Genomic DNA, 21,691 nt, shown 5'->3' on the forward strand with positions numbered 1-21,691 from the left:
TGTATGAAAAGAGATCTGGGATATTTTTTCCAATGTCCGCATTTACTGATTTAAGAAGAAGTTAAAATTAATCTGCTTTGTTGACCATTGAAATCAATGGTCTTGAATTGTTAGAGTTTGGTTGGCTGACTGAACAATTAAGCAATAATGCACAAGGGGGTGTGGAATATTGGCCAATATACCACGGAGAAGGGCTGTTGTTATGCACAATGCAATTTGGAGTGCCTGGATACAGTCCATAGCTGTGGTATATTGGCCACAGCTATGGACTGTGGCCAATATGGGGTGGCAGGTAGCCTAGAGCATTGGGCCTGTAACTGAAAGGTCGCTGGATCGATTCCCCAAGCTGACAAGGTAAAAATCTGCCATTCTGCCCCTGAACAAGGCTGTTAACCCCCTGTTCCCCGGGTGCCGTGGATGTTGATTAAGGCAGCCCCCCGCACCTCTCTGACTCAGAGGGGTTGGGTTAAATGGGGAAGACACATTTCAGTTGATGGCATTTAGTTGTACAACTGATGAGGTATACATACCAAAAACCCTTGTGGTGCCTTATTGCTATTATGAATGAATTACTAACACAAATAGAACAGTAAGAAAGTATGTTGTGTCATACCTGTAGTCTGATGTACACACTGTTGAAATGCTTTTTCAGCCAATCAGCATCCAGGACCCAAACTACATGGTTTATAATCCTGTATATGGTTGTTACAGCGAGGAAAAAAAGTATTTGATCCCTGCTGATTTTGTACGTTTGCCCACTGACAAAGAAATGATCAGTCTATAATTGTAAATACTTTCCCCCCTTGCTGTATATACCACAATGGTCTCTTCCCTTTACCTGGGACGAGCAAGCTGTCAGGCGTCTTGAGTGACTGGCTCAGGGATTCTTGTAGTTCACACTCCAGCTCCTCCACAATGTGTTTCTGATTTAGGACAGAAAGGTTTTAGGTAACACATTATTTTATGGTACACATACTAGCAGCTCATAAGAACGTATCTAAATCAGTGAAGACTCAGTGAAGAGTCATCATTCAACAGTTATATATTGGGGAGATGGGGGATGGCAGCACCAACACACCTGGCAACCTGTGACCAAAAGGTCTTCACACTGGGGCAGTGTCACATCATATGCATGTAGGTTCCAATATTTCACTGGCCAATTAAGACCAAAAAGAGTCAACCACTCCCACTCCACCCACTCACTGAGTTGATAGGTAGCCAGAATACAAGTGGATGTTTTGTGTCCAATCTATACTACTAGAAGCCCTCTGTAAACTAATGGGAATAGTTACGGTATGGAATACATATCTTAAAGACTGCAAACAAAATACAGATTGGAAGAGAGTCTGGAACAATATCCCAATGTCCTCCAGAAATTAGAATTGTCAACTAATATACTACAAATTCATTCACAGATTGTATTTGAGTCCACGGAAACGCTCCCAATTTAAACTTGTTCCTATTCCAAATTGTCTGTTGTGTTCTCAAAGAAATATTGGAACCTATATGCATATGATGTGGGACTGTCCCAGTGTGAAGAGCTTTTGGTCACAGGTTGCCAGGTCTGTGTCGAGCATAGTTGGTGCTGCCATCTCCCCAATATATTAATTTTGAATGATGACTCTTCACTGACTCTCACAGTACCCCAGAAAAGAGTTGCCTGGACTGACTGTGGCAAGAATAATGTGTAACTGCAGATTTCCTCCTTGTCATCTGAATAGGAGTAAAGATCGGACCAAGATGCGGCGTGGTAAGTGTTCATGACGAATTTTAATAAGAAAAGCCTGAACACTATGAAATACAAAAATAATAAACGAATACGTGACATAACCAAACCGAAACAGTACCGTGTGGCGACAAACACACACACAGAAACAAACACCCACAAACCAACAGTGAAACCCAGGCTACCTAAATATGGTTCTCAATCAGGGACAACGATAAACAGCTGCCTCTGATTGAGAACCATATCAGGCCAAACACAGAAATAGAAAAAACATAGAAACACAAACATAGACTGCCCACCCCAACTCACACCCTCACCATACTAAATAAAGACAAAACAAAGGAAATAAAGGTCAGAACGTGACATAATGTTGGTGACCAGATGGAAACCTCCACGTAAGCTCAGCATAACTCAATAGCTACATAACTTCCTTGACGTCCTTTCACTAGAGCTCTGCATAGCTTGTGTGAACAGCGCCAAGGAAACAACATTAGATACATTCAACAGAGCAGACGAAAGGTCAAAAGCTTATGAGGTAATGTAATGTAATCATGTTTGAATGTATCAATTGTATTTTTTATCATATCTGTATCGAATATTGATGTATGCAGGCTGATTTAATATTCTATGATTCTATTCTATTCATGTGTGCCTTGGTCCCACAAACAATTTTACAAACATAAGATGAGTTATCCATGATGTTTTTGTTTTACACACATATATGTCCACAACACAGGCCCGTGCGGGGGAGGGAGGGAAGTGGGAAGACAAAGGTGGTGTTGGAGGGAGGGAGGGAGGGAGGAGGAATAGGAATGGGTCGCATCTACTGAGAAGGGGAGATGGGACAGACAGGACAAATAATTCTTGTATTATGTTTTCTCTCGTATTTTTTGCTTCTTTATACAGTTGAAGTCTGAAGTTAAATACACCTTAGCCAAATACAGTGGGGCAAAAAAGTATTTAGTCAGCCACCAATTGTGCAAGTTCTCCCACTTAAAAAGATGAAAGAGGCCTGTAATTTTCATCATAGGTACACTTCAACTATGACAGACAAAATGAGAAAAAACACACACACACACACATCTGACTGAGCCTTCCCCAGCGCTTGCTGGCCTCCCAGGTGGACACCACAGGTAGACAGGAGGCTGCATGGAGGGAGAGGGAGCACTGGAGCTAAGTGGAGAGGAGAAACCTGGAGAGAGAGAGAGGGGAAAGAAACCCTTTACACATTACATTCACACAGAAACAGATAAATAAACAATAAAAATGTACTTGCCAAGATGGCTTAATTTGTTTAAGCACTATTGCTCAATCACAGTAATATACTGAGCAAGGTCATCCTATTGCGCACTCATCATGAGCGAGCTGTGGGGCATCGGTCTATGGCCCGTGACATGAACGGACAAAAGCCTCCTTTAAAATGGTGTAAAATACTTGTATGTTTGAGGAATTTTAATTATGGGATTTCTGTTTTGAATTTGGCACCCTGCAGTTTCACTGGCTGTTGACGAGGGGGGACGCTACCGTCCCACATACCCCTAGAGAGGTTAATGTCTATGATGAAATAAAATGGTGCCATGAGAATTCACGATGAGATTGCTTCATCAGCTTAGAGATATCTGATTGATTGATTAATTGATTGGCTTTATTAGATCATTAAAAGTAGGAGGCTGCGCCCGCCAGAGACGACATTATGTTACTAAACACTATCAAGCATAAAAACACACCAAAACAAAAACAAGCCCTAATGGCTTCTTTCCATTGTGGTCCTCTTAGACTGTGAGATGGCAAGTTGGCAAGATTGACCAATCATACTCACTGCAATTAAAAACAACAACAGTATCATCAATCACAAAGCTTTACAACAAGTTACATCAATATCAAGAGTTTGTTATACAATGCAAAGAGTGATTATATTAAGTTCTGCCTCCATCCAGTGGTTGATGATTGATACAGGGGACAGGGTTCGTTCGAGCCAGGGTTGGGGTTGATTCTGAATTCCTGAATTTAATTAAATTCAACCCATGTATGAAAATTTGAATTAGACACACCCCAGAGAAAGTAGAATTTAATTAAAAGCAATTCAAATGAATTCAACTGAGACAAGAACGACAAGTCTCATTCCTTTTCTTTTGTATGTGAATACACAGAATCCTACTTGATACTCCAGATACTCCACATGCTCCACATGCTCCACATGCTTATGTTTTTTTGAGCCGACTTCGCCATGGGCTTTCAACGGGGAACCTGGCTCACACCAGGGAGGCAGCCCAGTTCCAAAACAACTGCAATCAACTTTCACCCAGTGCAAAACACAGCTACCCAGGCAACATCTCACTAACACACACAAACCATCACCTTGGTAGATGTGATTGGGTTGAAGCATGGGGAAATATTACTCTTTTTTTCTACTATTTGAAATAGGGAGGTGCTTTACAAAACCCTTAGGGTGTTTGTTTTTTTACCTCTCCTCCACTTGTACATTTATTTTGTCTTTTAATTCTCATCTTCATATTGTCTTTTTTATGTCCAAATTAATCAATAAAATACAGACAGAATCCTTCAGATTCAGATCCTTCAGATTAGAATATCTCACACACAGAAATGTAGCTGCCTTTCACATATAAACATGACTGAGATATCTGAATGCTGCCAGTGTATATGAGAGGATTTACAGAGAAAACTTTTAACAATGAAAACCAAAGTAACTCACCAGTGTGCAATAACTATAAAATCCTTTTCTCAAAGCAGTCTTCTTGTAGCCTGACTGACACGCAGGCCCACGTGGTACACAGTGAGAGGAGAGCTTGTGGTATGAGCGTGTTAGCCAGGCAAATCTTCTTGCAATTCTGGAGCTTTTCATGAACCAGTGCAGCCAAAACGAACATGTAATTAACGTGTCATTCTGGGAGAGACTTTGATACTGACCCGGAGTCATTTTCTAGGGGGATTTGTATATTAATAACAGACTCATTTATCTGCTTAAGCAGCACTGCGTCACCATACAAAGCCTTATGTAGCAGTGAAGGATTTCTGGTGTTGTTGTTGTATACAGATCGTCATTGCTGACTTTTTGTTGTAATTTGTTTGTTTAACACAATACAGTTTATAGGCCTATGCATGATGTATTTATTGCAGAATCACCATATTAAATGTTGATATTTAAATTGCCTAGTATTCATGTGAGATATATATTATTTCTATGGGACTTTTAACATGTACTTTTATTGAGGAAAAAATTAAACAATTAGACATTCAACTCAGAAACATAAAATGTAAAATTAGTTGAAGATATAATGATGATTTAGAGATTACTTTGAACAAACAGAATAAATGATGAAATACACCAGGTACCATAATACAATCAGAAGATAAGCTACAACAGAGATAAACACAATTCATTGGTATAATCAAGTTCACATCTAAAACAAAACGTTACATACATGGTCAACATTTTATCTTGGGTTGCACATTACTTCATGGCACTGTTTCCACTGGTATTGTCCTCTGGTCAAATACATTGTGACAAACTTTTCATGATTGTATTATATACCAAATATTTAAAATAATGCATAAATCAATTAACAAGCATATATGCTACTCAACCTGTTTGTCCCTCTGTTGTCCTCAAGTATTTATGCATGCACACGTTTTTTTAACTAACATCATATTTAACCAGTTTTGGGTTGTCCCTTTCCCCTCACACATACAGTAAGAACACTAAAGATGGGTTTGATAAAAACAAAACACACAAAACATTCTGATGAAAACAAAGTATTAGGCTATAGCAGATTGCAAGAGCACATATTTCAGTTAGCATAAAGCCACAACAACAAAAGAGGATTATAGAGCTAGTTGGTTATGTCCCCCAACACCCATAGAGGAATTAGGAGAATAAATCAAATCAAATTTTATTTGTCACATACACATGGTTAGCAGATGTTAATGCGAGTGTAGCGAAATGCTTGTGCTTCTAGTTCCGACAATGCAGTAACTCCGCTGCAGTTCCACAGCCGGTGAGACTGCCTGCTGCCCTTTGTCCAGCACTTGAGGACCAACCCAAGCCAGGTCTGTCTTCAGGGGGAAGCTTAAAATGGGAGAGGAATGTGAAAATATATGATGTGTACTGTACATCACAATGCACACTATGTGTTAGGGTAATCACAGGGTGTAAATAGTATCTATTGTTCTTACCCAAGTCCTTGACAAGATTAGGTTCATTAGTTTGGAGAGCTGTGTAGAAGGCTGATTTAATCAGTGGTCCTCCTGAGCGTAGAGCCTTGTACATAACTCTCATTTTTTTCTCACTGGTCTCGGCTACATCAATAATCGAATACATTTCATCTTGGATCATGTCCTCTCCCAGTAGGTCATCTGCTATAGCCATTACCATTGTGACCCTCTTGATTAGTGCACTCATGTGCTTATCCACAAACGCAGCATCTGGGATTTCAGTTGAAAGAGCCACTTAGTACAGTGTTCAGAAGAAAGCATCAACTCGTATAGTAATGGTTGCAGAAAATATTTCATTAGAACAAACACAGCCTATATCAAGGATGGCTTTTACCTGCATGAACATCCTTCACACTTCTCTTTTTCTTCTTTTTCTTCTCATTATTCCTGTTGTTTCCAAGTGGAACCTGTTGGTGGGAATCACACAGCCTTCCATCAACAAATTGAGACCTGTGTAGTCCTGTTAGTGGATTCTACAACCATTTAAGAGATGAAACAGAAACAAGATATATCACTAACATCCTTTTATATACACTCTGGGGAAAAGTTTTGTATCGCAAAATAATTGTGCAAAGTGCAAAATGACCATCAACCTCACTCTAATCTCACAGTGTGATTTGATTTTAAACTTTTCTTCAACTAATGTACAGGTAACTGTCAAAATAATGGAAACAAAGTATTTTGAAAGCAGGAGCTTCCACACAGGTGTGATTCCTGAGTTAGTTAAGTAATGAATATCCCATCATGCTTAGGGGCATGTATAAAATGCTGGGCAGGCCATTATATTTTTCTTCGCACATATTTTTTTATATTTTTCTTAACCTCAACTTCAACATACTCTCCTGCAATCCGCCTCACCCAATGTGGAATGATTCTGCAATTTTCTTTACTTTTGAACCGGAACCCCCAACAGAAGCTAGCCAGCTTACTAGCTAGTAGCTAGTAGTCAGCTAGCCACTGCTAGCGGTCATCAGCTACCTTTTGCCCGGACAACTCTCGCCAGTCTGCACAGCATGACTCAAACCAGAGCAAATTGGACTTATTTCTCTCCATATCTCCGGATTCCTACCGCAAGCGCTGAACCTTTTCACCTGGATCATCGTACCTAGCTAGCTGCTATCTGATTGGCTTCTCCTGGCTAACGCCTCTGTCCTGAAGCAACCACCAATTAGCCTGGAGCTAGTCTATGCTAGGCTCATCTCCCGGCTAGCTGAAGAGGTCCATCAGCTACTCCTTGGGCTACAATACCTATTTTACCAATTGGCCTGGACCACTTTTATTGCCGATACGGAGCCCCGTCGATCCTTCACGAATGGACTACAGACATAATCTGCCTGAGAGGGATTTCAACTGGCTCCCCCATTGCGACGTCCCCATCTGCTAGCCTGTGAATGCCCATCTGCTAGCCTGCTAGCCGCGGCCCGCTATCTGTCTAGAGCACACCGGACTGTTAGCTGAAGAATTCCATCAGCCAACCAAAAAAAATTGGGCCACAATACCTATTTTGCCAATTGGCCTGGACCCTTTTACTACACGGAGCCCTGCTGATCCATCAAGACTGATCTGCTACAACTGAGTAATTCCATCGCAACGTCCCTCTAAGGCCCTTCTGTTTGCCTGCAGGCCCCGGCCTGCGAGCTGTCTGAATCGCAGTATCTCCAGCTCGCCCAGCTACTCACTGGACCCAATGATCACTCAGCCACGCATGCCTCTCCCTAATGTCAATATGCCTTGTCCATTGCTGTTTCGGTTTGTAATTGTGGCCTTATTTCATTGTAGAGCCTCTACAAAAATGAAATAAATTCATTAAAAATCCTACAATGTGATTTTCCGGATTTTTTTTCTCATTTTGTCTGTCATAGTTGAAGTGTACCTATAATGAAAATTACAGGCCTCTCTCATCTTTTTAAGTTGGAGAACTTGCACAATTGGTGGCTGACTAAATACTTTATTGCCCCACTGTATGTATATCTATCCTACCCTGTCCTTCTAAAGTCTTCAAATGCCAAGTTAACAAACAGATCACCGACCATTTCGAATCCCACCGTACCTTCTCCACTACGCAATCTGGTTTCTGAGCTGGTCATGGGTGCACCTCAGCCACTCTCAAGGTCCTAAACGACATCATAACCATCGATAAGAGGCAATACTGTGCAGGTGTTTTCCTCAACCTGGCCAAGGCTTTCGACTCTGTCAGTCACCACATTCTTATCGGCAGACTCAACAGCCTTGGTTTCTCAAATGCCTTGCCTGGTTCACCAACTACTTCTCAGACACAGTTCAGTGTGTCAAATCGGAGGGCCTGTTGTCCGGACCTCTGGCAGTCTCTATGGGGGTGCCACAGGGTTCAATTCTCAGGCCGACTCTTTTCTCTGTATACATCAATGTTGTCGCTCTTGCTTCTGGGGATTCTCGGATCCACCTCTACGCAGACGACACTATTTTGTATACTTCTGGCCCTTCTTTGGACACTGTGTTAACTAACCTCCAGACGAGCTTCAATGCAATACAACACTCCTTCCGTGGCCTCCAACTGCTCTATAATGCAAGTAAAACTAAATGCATGCTCTTCAACCGATCGCTGCCCACACCTGCCCGCCTGTCCAGCATCACTACTCTGGACGGTTCTGGTTTAGAATATGTGGACAACAAATACCTAGGTGTCTGGTTAGACTGTAAACTCTCCTTCCAGACTCACATTAAGCATCTCCAATCCAAAATTAAATCTAGATTCGGCATCCTATTTCACAAACAAAGCATCCTTCACTCATGCTGCCAAACATACCCTTGTAAAACTGACTTACCGATCCTTGACTTCAGCGATGCCATTTACAAAATAGCCTCCAACACTTATCAGCAAATTGGATCTAGTCTATCACAGTGCCATCCATTTTGTCACCAGGCCCCATATACTACCCACCACTGCGACCTGTATGATCTTGTTGGCTCGCCCTCGCTTCATATTCGTCGCCAAACCCACTGGCTCCAGGTCATCTATAAGTCTTTGATAGCTTTGCTAGCTCACAGCTCACTGGTTACCATAGCAGCACCCACCCATAGCACGTGCTCCAGCTGTTATATATCACTGGTCACCCTCAAAGCCAATTCCTCATTTGGCTGCCTTTCCTTCCAGTTCTCTGCTGCCTGTGACTGGAACAAACTGCAAAAATCACTGAAGCTGGAGACTCATATCTCCCTCACTAACTTTAATCCCCAGCTGTCAACGCAGCTCACAGATCACTGCACCTGTACATAGCCCATTTGTAAATAGCCCATCAAACTACCTTCTCCCCCATTCTGTTATTTATGTTGCTCCTTTGCACCACAGTATCTCTACTTGCACCTCAGCTTCAATGCCATACAACACTCCTTCCGTGGCCTCCAACTGCTCTTAAACGCTAGTAAAACTGCCTGCACCCGCACGCCCGACTAGCATCACCACACTGGATGGTTCCGACCTAGAATACGTGGACATCTATAAGTAACTAGGTGTCTGGCTTTACTGTAAACTCTCCTTCCAGACTCATATCAAACATCTCCAATCTAAAATCAAATCTAGAGTCAGCTTTCTATTTCGCAACTAAGCTTCCTTCACTCACGCCTGCCAAACTTACCCTGATAAAACTGACTATCCTACCGATCCTCGACTTCGGCGATGTCATCTACAAAATAGCTTCCATTACTCTACTCAGCAAACTGGATGCAGTTTATCACAGTGCCATCCGTTTTGTTACTAAAGCACCTTATACCACCCACCACTGCGACCTGTATGCTCTAGTCGGCTGGCCCTCGCTACATATTTGTCGCCAGACCCACTGGCTCCAGGTCATCTACAAGTCCATGCTAGGTAAAGCTCCGCCTTATCTCAGTTCACTGGTCACGATGGCAACACCCACCGTGGCACGCGCTCCAGCAGGTGTATCTCACTGATCATCCCTAAAGTCAACACCTCATTTGGCCGCCTTTCCTTCCAGTTCTCTGCTGCCTGTGACTGGAACGAATTGCAAAAATCGCTGAAGTTGGAGACTTTTATCTCCCTCACCAACTTTAAACATCTGCTATCTGAGCAGCTAACCGATCGCTGCAGCTGTACATAGTCCATCGGGAAATAGCCCATCCAATTCACCTACCTCATCCCCATACTGTTTTTATTTATTTACTTTTCTGATCTTTTGCACACCAGTATCTCTACCTGAACATGACCATCGGATCATTTATCACTCCATTGTAATTATTTGCCTACCTCATGCCTTTTGCACACAATGTATATAGACTCTTTCTTTTTTCTACTGTGTTATTGACTTGTTTATTGTTTACTCCATGTGTAACTCTGTGTTGTTGTCTGTTCACACTGCTATGCTTTATCTTGGCCAGGTCGCAGTTGTAAATGAGAACTTGTTCTCAACTAGCCTACCTGGTTAAATAAAGTGAAAAAAAAAAAAAAAAACATCTTCTGCACATCTATCACTCCAGTGTTAATGCTATATTGTAATTATTTTACCACTATGGCCTATTTATTGCCTTACCTCCCTTATCCTACCTCATTTGCACACACTCTATATAGACGTTTCCTATTGTATTATTGACTGCATGACTGCATGTTTGTTTACTCCATGTGTAACTCTGTGTTGATTTTTTTGTCGCACTGCTTTTCTTTATCTTGGCCAGGTCGCAGTTGTAAATGAGAACTTGTTTTCAACTAGCCTACCTGGTTAAATAAAGGTGAAATAAAATAAAGATATTACAAATTATTTTCACCATTATTTTCGGCTACCAAAGCTATGCCCCCCCCCGTAGGATGACAACGCTCCCATCCATAGGACACGAGTGGTTACTGAATGGTTTGATGAGCATGAAAACAATGTGAGCCATAAGCCGTTTACGTCACCAGATCTCAACCCAATTGAACACTTCTGGGAAATTTTGGAGGGGTGCCTGAGTCTACGTTTTCTACCACCATCAACAAAACACCAATTTATGGAATTGTTTGTGTGAAAATGGTGTTGGATTCCACCAATAGAGTTCCAGACACTTGTAGAATCTATGCCAAGCTGTTCTGGCTCGTGGTCGCCCAACGCCCTATTAAGACACTTTATGTTGGTGTTAACTTTATTTTGGCAGTTACCTGCTCAGATGTCGTTTCCTTCCCCGAGCTGTGTTCTGGAACACTACAATGAGAAAAAAAGAAGTTCTGTAAGTAATTGAATTCAGAATAAATACTAAATAAAAGACCAGCACAAACAAAAGTATTTGTTGATATGTGTCTGTAAGCTAATTGTAAAGGCAAATCATTCAGACTCTTTATAGAGGACATGGAGGACAACACAGACAAACTTAAGAATACATAATCAGAATGGTATAAATGCCACTGTCTAGTCACTTTCCATCAACTCTGAAAAACAACAAGATCCGTGTTATAGCGCGATTGAAAATGAAAAACTATTTCAGAAAATTTGCTTTAAAACTGCAACATTTTCTCTCATCCTCATGGCAAACTTTGTAGAATAGCAGGGAATCAGTACAGGGATTCTTCAAAGTCGGGACAATACTTGTCCGGCAGGGAAGCTGGTTTTTTATAGTAAAAAAACAAAACAAATCCTTGCAGGATTTGAGTTATAAATGTACGTTTTGGTGGGACCTACCAAATAGCGTCACTACAGACCCGGGTTCGATCCTGTATCACAAATGGCTGTGATCGGGAGTCCCATAGGGCGGCGCACAATTGGCCCAGCATCGTTCAGGTTCGGGGGGTTTCACCGTGGGGGCTTTACTTGGCTCATCTCGCTCGTGGCGGGCCTGGTGCCTGCAGGCTGACCTCGGTCATCAGTTGAACGATATTTCCTCCGACACGTTGGTGTGGCTGGCTTCCGGGTTAAGCGGGCCGGTGTTAAGAAGCGCGGTTTGGCGGGTCATGTTTCGGAGGACACATGACTTGACCTTCGCCTCCCGAGCCCTTTGGGGAGTTGCAGCGATGAGACAAGATCGAAATTGTGGGTCAAATAAAATAATAAATTAATAATAATAATAATTTTTTGTAATGTTTTGGGTCATTTTATAAATAAAATATTTGTTTTTGAGCGAAGGACCAAAAGCAAAAAAGGGTTTAAAGTTTTAAAAACTGTCAATAGTGGATAGTAACTGAAAAATGATAGTATGTCATTTTGTGCAATAACCCTCTGACTTTTGAGAATATTTATCTCAACACTTTGATTCCTAAAAGATGTGTCCATCAGATTTGTCTAAAATCCTAAATTAATCAGGAATGAGCAGGGTCAGCTATACCATAAGGACCCCTTATTCTTGTCCTCATTAGATGTACCACAACAAGCCCACTCATGGTCTGTAAAGTTTTGATAGATTTAAACAAACAATATTGAAATCACCATGGTCACAACCATAAACTGTCAACTCCATATTCCTGATAGATAAAATTAATTTTGGTTAAAAATGTTACATTTAATTAGGTTTTACAGTCATAAAGCAACTGAGGAAAAACGACATGCAAATTGTTGCTGTGTTTACCACATGAGTGAAGAAGAACATTTGAGCACCGTCAGAGTGCTGAAAGATCTGATAGAATGGTTGTGCTTTTATTGTGGATTTTCAAATTAATCCTTTTCCATATTTTTTTGTTTGTTTTTGTATTGAACTTTTATTTGAGGCAAAAATATCTGTTTTGGGTACATGTTGTGAACACCGTCAGTGATGGCTAACTCCCCGAAGATCACATTTTTTATAGATTATGAAAAAAAGTGGGGGGAGGCATGTAATTAATAAATAACGGCCTACTCCCAGCCTCATGGCAAAATGTGTATAATAGCATTACATTACCTGTAAAACTGGAAATTGTTCTCTTTGCCCCATGGCAACCCCAAAAATATCCCCCCCAAAATGTCATAAATAATTGTTTTGGGGGTTGAGGACGCTTGCTCTGACCTTGCTGGGGGCCCCGTGAAATTGTGCTACGCCACTGCCCTAGTGTCCGCAACCACGCGTAAATCTAATTTTCATTTAAAAAATCCCCATAAAAATCTCTGTTAATGCTAAAGATATCTGTTTTATTTTGCATGGGCTGCATCTCAATCCATCGTGGCATTCCTCATCTGTGGTGGAAGGTGGCAGAGCTACAGTGGTGTTTGTCAAACCAGGAGCTATACAGTAAATCAGTCTTCTCACAAACGTCTGTAGCGACACTCACGACTCTTACGAACACATACATTCAGGTCCATAAACTATCACAGTGCAGGTGCATTTATACGGAGACTTGATTACACACAGGTGGATTGTATTTATCATCATTAGTCATTTAGGTCAACATTGGATCATTCAGAGATCCTCACTGAACTTCTGGAGAGAGTTTGCTGCACTGAAAGTAAAGGGGCTGAATAATTTTGCACGCCCAATTTTTCAGTTTTTGATTTGTTAAAAAAGTTTGAAATATCCAATAAATGTCGTTCCACTTCATGATTGTGTCCCACTTGTTGTTGATTCTTCACAAAAAAATACAGTTTTATATCTTTATGTTTGAAGCCTGAAATGTGGCAAAAGGTCGCAAAGTTCAAGGGGGCCGAATACTTTCGCAAGGCACTGTATTTGGACATTGACCAAGTTATTATTATTTTAGCTTTCTACCACAGCATATTGGAGTTCAAATTAAATAATGAATATGAGATGAAAGTGCAGACTTTCAGCTTTAATTTGAGGGTATTTACATCCAAATCGGGTGAACGGTGGAGGAAATACAGCACTTTATATATGTGGTCCCCCCCTTTTTAAGGAACCAAAAGTAAAGTAGTTGTAATTAGTTGTCTGCTCAGCTGTTCCATGGTGTTCCATAAAGTAGTTGACTGCTCAGCTGTTCCATGGTGTTCCATAAAGTAGTTGGCTGCTCAGCTGTTCCATGGTGTTCCATAAAGTAGTTGACTGCTCAGCTGTTCCATGGTGTTCCATAAAGTAGTTGACTGCTCAGCTGTTCCATGGTGTTCCATAAAGTAGTTGACTGCTCAGCTGTTCCATGGTGTTCCATAAAGTAGTTGACTGCTCAGCTGTTCCATGGTGTTCCATAAAGTAGTTGACTGCTCAGCTGTTCCATGGTGTTCCATAAAGTAGTTGACTGCTCAGCTGTTCCATGGTGTTCCATAAAGTAGTTGACTGCTCAGCTGTTCCATGGTGTTCCATAAAGTAGTTGACTGCTCAGCTGTTCCATGGTGTTCCATAAAGTAGTTGGCTGCTCAGCTGTTCTATGGTGTTCCATAAAGTAGTTGGCTGCTCAGCTGTTCTATGGTGTTCCATAAAGTAGTTGACTGCTCAGCTGTTCCATGGTGTTCCATAAAGTAGTTGACTGCTCAGCTGTTCCATGGTGTTCCATAAAGTAGTTGACTGCTCAGCTGTTCTATGGTGTTCCATAAAGTAGTTGGCTGCTCAGCTGTTCTATGGTGTTCCATAAAGTAGTTGACTGCTCAGCTGTTCCATGGTGTTCCATAAAGTAGTTGACTGCTCAGCTGTTCTATGGTGTTCCATAAAGTAGTTGACTGCTCAGCTGTTCCATGGTGTTCCATAAAGTAGTTGACTGCTCAGCTGTTCCATGGTGTTCCATAAAGTAGTTGACTGCTCAGCTGTTCCATGGTGTTCCATAAAGTAGTTGACTGCTCAGCTGTTCCATGGTGTTCCATAAAGTAGTTGACTGCTCAGCTGTTCCATGGTGTTCCATAAAGTAGTTGACTGCTCAGCTGTTCTATGGTGTTCCATAAAGTAGTTGGCTGCTCAGCTGTTCTATGGTGTTCCATAAAGTAGTTGACTGCTCAGCTGTTCCATGGTGTTCCATAAAGTAGTTGACTGCTCAGCTGTTCCATGGTGTTCCATAAAGTAGTTGACTGCTCAGCTGTTCTATGGTGTTCCATAAAGTAGTTGGCTGCTCAGCTGTTCTATGGTGTTCCATAAAGTAGTTGACTGCTCAGCTGTTCCATGGTGTTCCATAAAGTAGTTGACTGCTCAGCTGTTCCATGGTGTTCCATAAAGTAGTTGACTGCTCAGCTGTTCCATGGTGTTCCATAAAGTAGTTGGTTGCTCAGCTGTTCCATGGTGTTCCATAAAGTAGTTGGCTGCTCAGCTGTTCCATGGTGTTCCATAAAGTAGTTGACTGCTCAGCTGTTCCATGGTGTTCCATAAAGTAGTTGACTGCTCAGCTGTTCCATGGTGTTCCATAAAGTAGTTGGCTGCTCAGCTGTTCCATGGCGTTCCATAAAGTAGTTGACTGCTCAGCTGTTCCATGGTGTTCCATAAAGTAGTTGACTGCTCAGCTGTTCCATGGTGTTCCAGAAAGTAGTTGACCGCTCAGCTGTTCCATGGCGTTCCATAAAGTAGTTGACCGCTCAGCTGTTCCATGGCGTTCCATAAAGTAGTTGACTGCTCAGCTGCTCCATGGCCAGGTGTGTGTTATTCCCTCATTAGTTGATTTACAAGTAAGCAGATTAAAGGACTTGAGTTGATTTCAAGTGTCACATTTGCATTTGGAATATGTCTGGTATGGCAACTGCTTGGCCTCTGACCGCAAGGCACTACAGAGGTACGGCCCAGTACATCACTGGGGCCAAGCTTCCTGCCATCCAGGACCTCTATACCAGGCGGTGTCAGAGGTAGGCCCTAAAAATTGTCAAAGACTCCAGCTACCATATTCATAGAGTTTTCTCTCTGCTACCACACGGCAAGCGGTACCGGAGCCCCAAGTCTAGGTCCAAGAGGCTTCTAAACAGCTTCTACCCCCAAGCCATAAGACTCCTGAACATCTAGTCAAATGGCTACCCAGACTATTTGCATGCCCCCCCCCCTTTTACACTGCTGCTACTCTCTGTTGTTATCATCTATGCATAGTCACTATAATAATAACTCTACCTACATGTACATATTACCTCACCATTGTGGTGGCGTACATGGTTTCTTCTTATATCTCTCAGATATAGGACAGACATGTCAAAACAAACTATATTTTTTTACCATGTATGAGTCACAGGAGGTTGGTGGAACCTTGATTGGGGAAGACAGGCTTGTTGTAATGGCTGGAGTGGAATCAGTGGAATGGTATCAAATACATCAAACATGGTTTGATGCCATTCCTTTCTCTTCGTTCCAGCCATCATCATGAGCCGTCCTCCCCTTAGCAGCCTCCACTGGTATGAATATGTTCTTCAATGTAAGGCCAAATGCAAGGTCTCATAAAACATTGGATACTTACAGGGATCCTAACATTCCAAATCAATTAGCTAAATGATCCTTGGTATGACCTCTTAAAACTATTCCATATGTTAGCTTAGTAGAAACCCAGCTGTGGACCCTGAGACCTATTTATTTAATTAGACAAGTCAGTTAAGAACAAATTCTTAATTACATTGACAGCCTACCAGGGAACAGTGGGTTAACTGCCTTGTTCAGGGGCAGAATTACACATTTTTACCTTGTCAGCCCAGGGATTTGATCCAGTAATCTTTCAGTTATTGGCCCAACACTCTAACCACTAGGCTACCTTATGGGGTTTTAAAGCGCGGCCCATCAGTGCTATGGCAACTTTCAAATGTATGGTTTTATGTGGAGCAGTGAGTCTTTACCATTTCTCATCTTCAACATCTGTGATAGGTTTACTCATCATTTCTTCATGGGCGCTCTTCACTATCTCATAGTGCTCAGATATATCTGTAACAAAGAAAATACATTATTTTTTCGTCTTGAGGTATTTTGTTTTTTACCCTAAAACTTACTTTAACCACTCACTAACATGATTTCCCTTCCTTTACTACTACTGGTATGGCATTGTAATTGACATTTGGCATTGTAATTGACATTTGGCATTGTAATTGACATTTGGCATTGTAATTGACATTTGGCATTGTAATTGACATTTGGCTTTGTAATTGACATTTGGCATTGTAATTGACATTTGGCATTGTAATTGACATTTGGCTTTGTAATTGACATTTGGCATTGTAATTGACATTTGGCTTTGTAATTGACATTTGGCTTTGTAATTGACATTTGGCTTTGTAATTGACATTTGCAGCTGGAAATTGTACATGTATAACCTGGAATATTGCAGTATATATGTATTTGAACCATACATGTGAGATGGAAACATCAGCAACTATACTTTCATAGTTTCTTTGATTTACCTGGGAGAGGTAGCTCATTGTGGAGTGACTGCTTCACAGCTTCCTTTAGTTTAGACCTTAGCTCCTGCACAATGTGTTCCTAATGGAAGTAAAAAGGAGACATAATAAACATTTTGTAAACATTTTCTCATTTTGTATTTGATCATTTTGACAGTACAGTGGTTGTGGCATGAATATATAACCTTTAATATCCTTGTGTACTTTGTGTCACAAATGTTAAAAGGTGAACATTAGAAACTGTGGCCAGGTAAGCAAAACAAAAGCATGGATTGCTGTCGTACCTTGTCCATAGACTGCTTACAGGACAACCAATATGTAATGGTGTAGTTTGGGTGAGATATCCCTGTACCAAAAAGTGTTCACCATCATTGTAAAGCCCTAGTTATTTGGTTGATTTGAGGAAGTCATTTCTGAAGAGAATAATTTATTATTAGGGATTCATTTAAATTTGTGCCTCGTGTTTAAGGCACTGCATCAGAGTACAAGACATGTCACTGCAGTACCTGGTTCAAATCCAGGCTGTGTCACATCTAGCTGTGATCGGGAGTCCCATAGGGCAGTGCACAATTGGCCCAGAGTCATCTGTGGTAGGCTGTCATTGTAAATAAGAATTTGTTCTTAACTGACATGCCTAGTTAAATACAAACTATGTTAAAGGGAAACTGCATTCAGGAACCACCTTTTCTGGTTGAAATGGGCCTATTTGGCATTGATATTAGTCATACACATTTATTCCAGTGCCATCAATTTACTAAAAAGTATGATTATTTTGGTAATAAAGTTTTGTGAGGTCTTCATTACATACATGAGGGTTGGGTTTGGATTACAATCACGCCCACTTGCCCAGTAACACAGGATTGTAAAGCCTAAGAAGAATTGTCTGTACGAAGAAACAGCTGCGTTGATTCACTCTATCCAATCATAGCAGCAAACCGTGAGAGAGACCTGCCCATTATGCAGCACCTCAGACTTGTTAACACAAGACAAGACATCGCCAATGTTATGTTGAAAGAACACGTATCCCCTAAGTATTTTATGGAGAGGCCACTTGCTGATGTGTTTGATACTGATCACTCCAGTCTGCTACTGTTTTGGGCAAAATGAGAATTGAGACGATGCACACTTGCATCCCTATTGCCACTTGTAACATGATTCGCTATGAAACTGTTACATGAACTGAAACCTTGTTTAATACTGTAAGAAATATATTTTTTTTAAACATTGAAAATTTAATAGTCAAATAATATTCTAAAGGAAGGTGAGCTGGTTTCACTATTTTTGGCAATTTTCTGGTGTTTTGTGGTGGGAAACTGAGTGCGTCGAGCATAACACCAATTGTGATAATATTAACACTTCAATAATTGAATTGAAACAGTGACATAAAAAGGATCCTACCCTGAGCTTGGTTAGGAGCTTCAGCATCTTCCCCTTAGCATCGTGGAACATGGTGCTCTTTGACGACTCAATGTGACTCTCGAGTATGTCCTGCATTCTCTTCAGGGATCCTTTCCCATGTACATCTGAAGCCTCTAAAAATCAGAGAGAAAAAGTTGACGAAGTAAGTTATTAAAAAGTCATTGTTAAGAGGTCACTTCTATCCAATGATTATTAAAGGGACAGTTCAGCGGATTGACTTATTTAGATATTATTAATTTTTACTTACCTTGAAAACAGTCTATGAACCTTGTAACTGAAATCCACACTGGTTTTGTTAAACTTGTTTCTTTATTTATTTATTTTTGTTAAGCATTTTTCAGACTAAAAACCAATCTCACCCGTTTAGCATGATTTAAATATTATGCCCAAATCATTATTTGCTGGCAACTCCCTTGGCATTTTTCCTATTTTGCTGCCTTACAACCTGGAAATAAAATAGATTTTTTTGGGTGTTTGTATCATCTGATTTACACAACATTGCACTTTTAAGATGCAAAATACTTTTTATTGTGAAACAAACAAGAAATAAGACAAAAGAAAACAGGAAACTTGAGCGTGCATAACTATTCACTCCCCCAAAGTCAATACTTTGTAGCGCCACCTTTTGCAGCAATACCAGTCTCTTGTATTGCCAGTCTCTTGGGGTATGTCTCTATAAGCTTGGCACATCCAGCCACTGGGAGTTTTGCCCATTCTTCAAGGCAAAACTGCTCCAGCTCCTTGAAGTTAGATGGGTTCTGCTCGTGTACAGCAATCTTTAATTCATACCACAGATTCTCAATTGGATTGAGGTCTGGGCATTGACTAGGCAATTCCAAGACATTCCGTTTCCCCTTAAACCACTAGAGTGTTGCTTTAGCAGTATGCTTAGGGTCATTGTACTGCTGGAAGGTGAACCTCCGTCTCAGTCTCAAATCTGTGGAAGACTGAAACAGGTTTGCCTCAGAATGTCCCTGTATTTAGCGCCATCCATCATTCCTTCAAATTCTGACCAGTTTCCCAGTCCCTGCTGATGAAAAACATCCCCACAGCATGATGCTATGGTATTCTCGGGGTGATGAGAGGAGTTGGGTTTGCGCCAGACATAGCATTTTCCTTGATAGCCAAAAAGCTACAATTTAGTCTCATCTGACCAGAGTACCTTTTCTTTCATATGTTTCCATATAGTCTTCCATATGCCTTTTGGTGTACACCAAATGTGTTAGCTTTTTAAGAAATGGCTTTGTTCTTGCCACTCTTCCATAAAGCCCAGCTCTGTGGAGTGTACGGCTTAAAGTGGTCCTATGGACAGATACTCACATCTCCGTTGTGGAGCTTTGCAGCTCTTTCAGGGTCTTCTTTGGTCTTTTTGTTGCCTCTCGGATTAATGCCCTTCTTGCCTGGTCCGTGAGTTTTGTTGGGTGGCCGCCTCTTGGCAGGTTTGTTGTGGTGCCATGTTCTGTCCATTGTTTTATAATGGATTTAATGGTGCTCCGTGGGATGTTCAAAGTTTTGGATATTTTTTTATATCCCAACCCTGATCTGCACTTCTCCACAACGTTGTCCCTGACCTGTTTGGAGAGCTCCTTGGTCTTCATGGTGCCGCTTGCTTGGTGGTGCCCCTTGCTTAGTGGTGTTGCAGACTCTGGGGCCTTTCAGAACAGGTGTAGATATACTGAGATCATGTGACAGATCATGAGACACTTAAATAAAGTATACCTGTATGCAATCTAACTAATTATGTGACTTCTGAAAGTAATTGGTTGTACCAGATCTTATTTAGGGGCTTCATAGCGAAGGGGGTAAATACATATGCGCGCAACACTTATCCGTTTTTAATTTTGTATAATTTTTTGAAATATATATATATATTTTCATTTCACTTCACCATTTTGGACTAATTTGTGAATGTCCATTACATGAAATCCAAATAAAAATCCATTTAAATTACAGGTTGTAATACAACAAAATAGAAAAAAAATGCTAAGGGAATGAATACTTTTGCAAGGCACTGTATAGTGACAGATGAATGCTGACAGTTAAACTGACCTATATAGGAGGGGTGCATGGTGGTCATGATTGTATAGTGACAGATGAATGCTGACAGTTAAACTGACCTATATAGGAGGGGTGCATGGTGGTCATGATTGTATAGTGACAGATGAATGCTGACAGTTAAACTGACCTATATAGGAGGGGTGCATGGTGGTCATGATTGTATAGTGACAGATGAATGCTGACAGTTAGACTGACCTATATAGGTGGGGAGCATGGTGGTCATGATTGTATAGTGACAGATGAATGCTGACAGTTAAACTGACCTATATAGGAGGGGTGCATGGTGGTCATGATTGTATAGTGACAGATGAATGCTGACAGTTAAACTGACCTATATAGGAGGGGTGCATATGGTCATGATTGAGGATGGTGACATGGTGGTCATGATTGTATAGTGACAGATGAATGCTGACAGTTAAACTGACCTATATAGGAGGGGTGCATGGTGGTCATGATTGTATAGTGCCAGATGAATGCTGACAGTTAGACTGACCTATATAGGAGGGGTGCATGGTGCATGGTGGTGAATGCTGACAGTGATTGTATAGTGACAGATGAATGCTGACAGTTAGACTGACCTATATAGGAGGAGGGATTGTGCATGGTGGTCATGATTGTATAGTGACAGATGAATGCTGACAGTTAGACTGACCTATATAGGAGGGGATAGTGACAGATGCATGGTGGTCATGATTGTATAGTGCCAGATGAATGCTGACAGTTAGACTGACCTATATAGGAGGGGTGCATGGTGGTCATGATTGTATAGTGACAGATGAATGCTGACAGTTAGACTGACCTATATAGGAGGGGTGCATGGTGGTCATGATTGTATAGTGCCAGATGAATTAGACTGACCTAGTTGGTCATGATTGTATAGTGACAGATGAATGCTGACAGTTAGACTGACCTATATAGGAGGGGTGCATGGTGGTCATGATTGTATAGTGACAGATGAATGCTGACAGTTAGACTGACCTATATAGGAGGGGTGCATGGTGGTCATGATTGTATAGTGACAGATGAATGCTGACAGTTAGACTGACCTATATAGGAGGGGTGCATGGTGGTCATGATTGTATAGTGCCAGATGAATGCT

At 41.2% G+C, this 21,691-nt stretch overlaps 2 protein-coding genes across 10 annotated transcripts in view; both read right to left on the reverse strand.

Annotated features, from left to right (window-relative positions):
• Positions 1–4,932: 4,932 nt before the first annotated feature.
• Positions 4,933–21,666, reverse strand: LOC118371195 (uncharacterized). 4 transcript variants are annotated; one of them, XM_052519508.1, is made up of 8 exons: positions 21,639–21,666; positions 18,514–18,647; positions 17,119–17,197; positions 16,561–16,645; positions 11,085–11,127; positions 6,294–6,366; positions 5,921–6,169; positions 4,933–5,813 (listed from the first exon to the last, which is right to left on the reverse strand). In XM_052519508.1, the coding sequence occupies exons 1-8, from the start codon at positions 21,664–21,666 to the stop codon at positions 5,803–5,805; spliced, it is 702 nt and encodes a 233-aa protein (XP_052375468.1). In that variant the 3' UTR covers positions 4,933–5,802. The 4 variants fall into 4 exon arrangements, with proteins under 4 accessions (XP_052375468.1, XP_052375465.1, XP_052375466.1 ...); XM_052519505.1 differs by lacking the exon at positions 21,639–21,666 and adding an exon at positions 20,856–20,898; XM_052519506.1 differs by lacking the exon at positions 21,639–21,666 and adding an exon at positions 20,652–20,694.
• The window catches only part of nuggc.1 (nuclear GTPase, germinal center associated, tandem duplicate 1), a 76,282-nt gene continuing 75,317 nt past the window's right edge, over positions 20,727–21,691 (reverse strand). The window contains exon 18 of one of the 6 annotated variants that reach the window (XM_052519499.1): positions 20,727–20,787. The gene's annotated coding sequence lies outside the window, so the exon portion shown is untranslated. Of the gene's footprint in view, positions 20,788–21,017; positions 21,086–21,225; positions 21,245–21,323; positions 21,392–21,511; positions 21,639–21,691 lie in introns of those variants that run through there. The other 5 variants (XM_052519500.1, XR_008136823.1, XM_052519502.1 and 2 more) reach the window with 5 other exon arrangements.

The sequence above is a fragment of the Oncorhynchus keta genome, chromosome 5 (assembly GCF_023373465.1).
Source record: "Oncorhynchus keta strain PuntledgeMale-10-30-2019 chromosome 5, Oket_V2, whole genome shotgun sequence".
Lineage (NCBI taxonomy): Eukaryota > Metazoa > Chordata > Actinopteri > Salmoniformes > Salmonidae > Oncorhynchus > Oncorhynchus keta.